This window comes from Podarcis tiliguerta, assembly GCF_965153285.1.
Source record: "Podarcis tiliguerta genome assembly, chromosome: 7".
Lineage (NCBI taxonomy): Eukaryota > Metazoa > Chordata > Lepidosauria > Squamata > Lacertidae > Podarcis > Podarcis tiliguerta.
In genome coordinates this window covers 87,320,890-87,327,035 of record NC_139540.1, presented here as the reverse complement: position 1 = coordinate 87,327,035, position 6,146 = coordinate 87,320,890, and the positions used below count along the sequence as shown (strand labels likewise).

The 6,146-nt window shown below is 57.7% G+C and overlaps 1 protein-coding gene across 1 annotated transcript; it reads left to right on the top strand.

The window, feature by feature from the left end:
• The first annotated feature begins 3,322 nt into the window (after nucleotides 1–3,322).
• On the top strand, nucleotides 3,323–5,823 carry NKX2-4 (NK2 homeobox 4). The gene is made up of 2 exons (XM_083449797.1): nucleotides 3,323–3,942; nucleotides 4,307–5,823. The coding sequence occupies exons 1-2, from the start codon at nucleotides 3,546–3,548 to the stop codon at nucleotides 5,023–5,025; spliced, it is 1,116 nt and encodes a 371-aa protein (XP_083305923.1). The 5' UTR covers nucleotides 3,323–3,545; the 3' UTR covers nucleotides 5,026–5,823.
• Nucleotides 5,824–6,146: the final 323 nt, after the last annotated feature.

Here is a 6,146-nt window from a genome sequence, read left to right as displayed (position 1 = left end):
AGAACAAGCTTCTCCCCTGAACAGCAGATCACGCAGAGTATAAACCTTTAATCTGAGTAGGGACTTCCTTGCGGGGTTCCCCCGATGTTTAAGGCACTCAAAATGCTTCCAAGGTGGATCTCATTTTCATTGCTGAAAGTAATTCATTTTTCCTCCATTCATTACCACATATACACCGCCCCACATATGTATAAAACATAAGCCCCCCCCCTAAACTTCTCGACCGAAATACAGGTTTTGTTAAAAGCACCACAAGTAAAAAAAAAAAAAAAAAGCAAAACCACCACCACCACCACAACCCTTACATAAAATAAGTTCACCCCGTAAAGGTCCGATACAGTCAACACCCAGCACTTTAAGAGCACGGCCCTGTGCACGCCTGTTCAGAAGTTCCGTGGGACTTACACCCATGTACGTAGGTCTAGGACTTGCAGCCTAAATTAAGTATTGATTTCAGTGGGAGAGGTTTAAGCAAGAGCTGAAGTCTCCCACTGAAATCGATGGGCCTCCAAAGTGCTGAACCTTGACTAGATTCCTGTGCCCCTTTGTCCCACAGGGGTCTCTGAAAGAGATGCCCGTGCTTTCAAGCAGCAGACAGGGACCCTTGCCTGAGCTGGCAGTGCCACTTCAGACTGCAGAAGATGACACATGTGATGGCATGCTTCCCCCAAACAGGATCCTTACTCCCAGGAAACAAGCGCGTCATCAAGGCAGTCAAGAGAGCATGGTTTTCTATTGGTGTGGAGCCTGCCATCTGAAGTGACATCAGCCGGACATAGGTTAACATCTCCTGGTGCTTTCTCCGAAGTAAGCTCAACAGCAAGCCTCTTCCAAGAGCGGGCAAATAAAATTGGAAGAGGAGGAGACTTGGCATCGGAGCCAAGAAAGCCATAGGCTAGTGACCTACTTGCCTGGTCCGGCTGCTGTTTGCTGCCCACTCGCCACTGCCCACTTTGCACCAGCATTTGTCCAAAGCACCTCGATATCGCAGGTATTGTTAGCGTTGTGGCAGGCACAACTCCTTTGGGGATGCCCGCTCAGCACCACCCTTTGGTGTTATTGGGCCAAGACGTATGGAGAGTCACATAATAACGTATGCTATTGTTAGCTATTGTGTTACACAGGTAAGTACTTCTGGGCGCGTGCAGAGTGTTAGTTCTTCACCCTGATGCCCACAGTGCCCACAACCTTATAGACTTCCAACTGCCAGCGGGCAGTCCACAGGGAGCAAATTCCCCCTTCCCCTCTCCTTTCCCGAATGAAGCGCTCTCCGCATCGCCCCTGACAAGAGTCGGTAGGCGTTTCATTTTCCTTCTCCACGAGCAACTTTGTAGCTCGTAGAGCTTCTGCAGTCGAGCCAGGACTAGACCTGACCGTCGCTCACTTTTTCTTACTGCCGCTAGACCTCGTTTCCACGCACGTTTTCTCCCAGGCCAAAGGCGATCGCTTTCAGGGCTGCTCCTAGAAAACGGGAGCACTGGCGGCTCTTCATCCTCACAGAGGTCGCTCCATCTGGATCAACGAGAAGTCGGCACCGTCTAGTCTCACCTCCCCAGCCAGCGTTCAGTCCCACTCAGAGAGGACAGGAAAGGCGCGGGACGTGGAACTCTTCGAGGGCCACAGCGGTAGCGCGCCGGTCCTTCTCAAGCAAAAGAGTGAAGCCACACAGAGAGGGAGGAGGGGATCGGTCTCTAGCGGGTTGTAAATGGAGGGCGCTTGTTTTTTACCTCTGCCTTTCTTCTAAAGATAAGAGCCGTCACCAAAACACTTGAAGGAGACCCAGCGCTAGAATCAGACTCAGCCCTAGTTAGGAATCCGACGGTAGGACACGACGGGTTCAGGTCTGGCACACGTTTAATATCCTGTCAACCCAGATTCTCCTCTCCGTGGTTACACACCTACACCCACCCACACCTGCTTTAGTAAATCCAGCTGCCAGGCGGATCTCGCGTCTAGCTTCCAGAGGAGAAAGTGGTCTCTGCCCGAGAAGTCACGCTAAGGAGAAGCTGCTGTTCTTCATCATCCGGCTCCGACGTGACTTGGAACAAAAGCACTCTCCCCCGAGGTATGCGTTTAGAATCGGATTCTTAGACGGACAGAGAACTGGGAAAGCTCCAATCCTCATCCTTAAACACAAGGCCGAAGCAAATCCGCTTTCGTTTCCACGGGACACGCTTCCCAAACGGTGCCGCTCTCTGTAGTCCGTGTTCCGACGGCACGCTCATTTTCACTCGATATCTTAGGTTGGACCGGAAAATTCAAGCAATGTTGTAGCAGGGAGCCGAAATCTATCCTTTCCTGGGTACGGGGGGGGGGAGGGGAGTGCTGTTTTCTTTCTTTAGCCCAGTGAAGTAAGCGCATGTGGCATGCAGTCCCCACAGATTTCGTAGGCGCAATTTGTCCTGTACAGCACTTGGACATCCCTTTTCCTTGGACAAGACTTTCGATTTCTCGCTTTCTTTTCCCACTGCCCAATATTGAAGGAAGAGAACTGGAGGACTTCAAAGCTTGCTTCCAGTTAGGTGTTTCAAACAACCCTCAATTCAAATCATATCCTACTTAGCAATTATAATGCGCTTTTTCCATGCTCAAAGCGCTCCTCTTCTATTATCTCAGTCATCTTTACAACAACCCTGTAAGGCAGGAGAAACGTTCTCATCCACGCGCGCACGCTCAAGGTGTTGCTTTCAAGCGGGGGGCATTTCCTCTTTCGCCAACTTTGCTGCCACAGTTTTGCTGGAGGGCGCAAAAGGGACCCAGTCCAAGAGCGGCTGGCGCTCTCAGGCGCCAGGCGGGTGTGCGCTGACGCCGAGGGTCGTGCCGAACGGGCCTGGAGCGCACCCGTCGAGCAATCGGTACAGCAGCCTGAAGAGGCGTCCAGGGCAGAGGCGTGCCTGTCCTTTAGGATGGTGTCCTTGCTTGCCCCGGGCCTCGCAGGACTCGGCCTCCCCCGGCTTTTGGAGCAAGAAGTAGAGACGGCGTCGAGGGTTCTCCGCCTGGCTCTCTCAGGGGTTCCCAGTGAGCGGGGTCGGGGTCCCGAATAGTTGCTGAGGGAACCCTCCGAGTTGGGGTCCCTCTCCCTCGGGGAGGCGGGGTCCCCCGTGGCTAGCAGGGGCTCCCTTTGAGGAGCTTGGGGTGGGGGCTCCTTGTACGCGGGGAGTGGTTTCCTACCTTGGAGCAGCTGGAGGTGCCTCTCTAATTGGCGGGGGACCCCCCTCTCCACTGGAGGGGGCTCCAGCCGCAGAGGCAGCGAGTGGCTGCGGGGGGGGGGCAGCCTTCTTGTGGCTCCGCCCCCGCCGGTGTCTGTCGTAAAGCGGGTGCCGCCGGACTAAAAGAAACCCCAGCTAGGAGGCGAGAGCTGCGGGAGGGCTGGCGCGCCGCCGCCGCCTCCTCCTGCTGCCGCCCCCTCCTCTCCTTGGCCGGGCTCCCGCGGCGGCGGGCGGCGGCGGCGGCGCTCAGCCCCCTTTTCGTCCGGACTGGGCAGCCGCGTCGGCCGGGCGAGCGAGCGAGCGCGCAGGGAGCCCAGGAGATTCGCCCGGCGAGCCATGTCGCTCAGCCCCAAGCACACGACGCCCTTCTCCGTCTCCGACATCCTCAGCCCCATGGACGAGACCTACAAGAAGTTCGGCGCCATGGACGGCAGCCTGGGCGCCCCCCTGGGCGTGGGCGCCGCCGCCGCCTACCGGCAGCCCCAGAACGCAGCCCTGCCTCCGCCACCGCAGCAGCACCCCATGGGCACCCACAACGCCGCCGCCGCCGCCGCCGCCTACCACTCCATGGCGCACGCCGGCGTCTCGCAGTTCGCCCACGGCCCCGTGGCCGGCTACTGCAACGGCGGGCTGGGCAACGTGGGCGACCTGGCACCTTATCCAGACAGCGTGCGCGGAAGCGCAGCCGCCTCGGGCTGGTACGGAGCCAACGCGGATCCCCGCTACCCCACGAGTAAGCGGGGAGGGGCTAGAAGGGAATAGGGCTGGTGGGGCTGGTGGGGCTGGGTACTCAGACTGCATTTTCTCTTCCAGCGCCGCACCCCAAATCTGGACGCCCTCACCCCTAAATTTGGGGAGCTAATTGGAATTCCGCAGTGGGGAGGGGGGAAATACTTTGGACGTGCTCAAGGACACTCTTGACGTCTCAGGGCGCATAAGAGTCCCAGCTCTTTGGGACTCAGTCGCCTTAGGCGCTTAATAAAGCTGAGCTCTCCATACTTGGTGAGGGTGACGCTTTCGGCCCCAGGTCCCTTTCCCCGAGATTGCCCTCTGCTCTAACCGCCTCCTAACTCTCCCGTGTGTGTGTGTGTGCTCAGTTTCCAGGCTAATGGGCCCGTCGGGGGGCATGAACATGGCCGGCATGGGGGCTCTGTCGGGCATCGCAGAGGCTGCCAAGTCCCTGGCGCCCGGGCTGCACGCTGCGCCGCGGAGGAAGCGCCGGGTGCTCTTCTCGCAGGCGCAGGTGTACGAGCTGGAGCGGCGCTTCAAGCAGCAGAAGTACCTGTCGGCGCCCGAGCGGGAGCACCTGGCCAGCCTGATCCACCTCACGCCCACGCAGGTCAAGATCTGGTTCCAGAACCACCGCTACAAGATGAAGAGGCAAGCCAAGGACAAGGCCGCGCAGCAGCTCCAGCACCAGCCGCAGACGCAGACGCCTCCCGAGGGGCCCGGCCTGTGCCAGCAGCAGCAGCAGCAGCAGCAGCAAGCCCAGGCGGCGTCTCCCAGGCGCGTGGCCGTGCCGGTTCTGGTCAAGGACGGCAAGCCCTGCCCGCACAGCGCCGCCGCCGGTCAGTCTGCCGGACAAGCTCCCAGCGCCAGCGGCGCCGGGGGCAGCGCTGCCCAGCACCCCCAGCAGCAGCAGCAGCAGCAGCAGCAAGTGACCGCCCTGGGCCAGGCGCCGGACCTAGAAGAGATGTCCCCCAGCCCGCCTTCGCTGCACAGCCAAGTGGGCGCCCTGGCGCAGATGGACGCGGCGGCCGTCGAGTATAACGGCGGCCTGGTCAACGCCAGCTTGCTCTATGGCCGGACATGGTAACAACCCCACAAACACCTACCCACCCCCGCACACACACCCCAAAATAAACCGAACCGTTCTGTTGCTCTTCCTCCCCCGACCCCCGCAAGAGATGCCCGCTCCCGGGACGCAGCGACCTTCCCCTGCGCTGGCGGGCTCCGACGGCAACCAACTGGACTCGGTTGGCTTAGGGAGACAGGGGCAAGCTCCCTCTGCCGTCTAAGTCCTCCTCGGCTCCAGATCATCCTCAGGCCACAAGCCCAGGTATCTGCCTACTTGCTGAAGACTACAGGGGGATTAAGGAACGATTTGTTAACGCGGAGTCGGGGATTATCCGCTGGGAGCAGGTTGTTCTCTGGCGTAATTTTGGCATCCGCTCCAGTGGTGGGCGGGAAAGCGGGGCAGAGAAGCCCCCCAACCCCAGCAAAGCTTGATCTGAACATGTTCATCAAGACAGTGCCTGGGTGGTTCCAGAACTGGGCTGGATCGGTGTTTTGTACATTTCCGACCAAGGCAACCGAGCAAGATCAACAATGAAGCGCAGCTTATCTCTGGAAAAAAAGGGAAGAGATCCTGTTACGAACACTAATAATAATTTTATATGGGAGTCCCTTAAGTGCAATCTCGTTATTATTGATTGAGAGCTGATGGAATTGGAACTCGAGGTCGACTATCAGCCTGATCCGCCATTTTTACAACAGGGAAGGCGCAAGCGTCGCCTGGGCGGTGGCGGGGAAAGGGAGAGAGAGGAACCCTGACATTCGGGATACCCCGTCATAGGGGTAATTTCCAATACAACTTTTTGGACGCGGACGCGCAGGTTTAAACAGAAAGAAAAGTTTTTAATTATTGTTATTTACTATGTGTTCGAATGTATTACTGGCACAACCTCATACAAACCCAGCCATTGTAGAAAGAGCAGGCAAAACAAACGGCCGCCTCGTTTCACTGAAAGATACATGAACAGATGAGAGAGATGCGCACCGCTCCCTGCCTAGTTCCCATAACAGGTCCAATTCCGCGAGAAGTTCTCCTGCGCAAACCCCACTGAAATCAATGCGAGCTGAGGAGGAGCTCGAATAGACTTCCTCGGGGAGCAACGTGCGCCTCACTGAATTGGAATCTCCACGTTGGTAAAATAG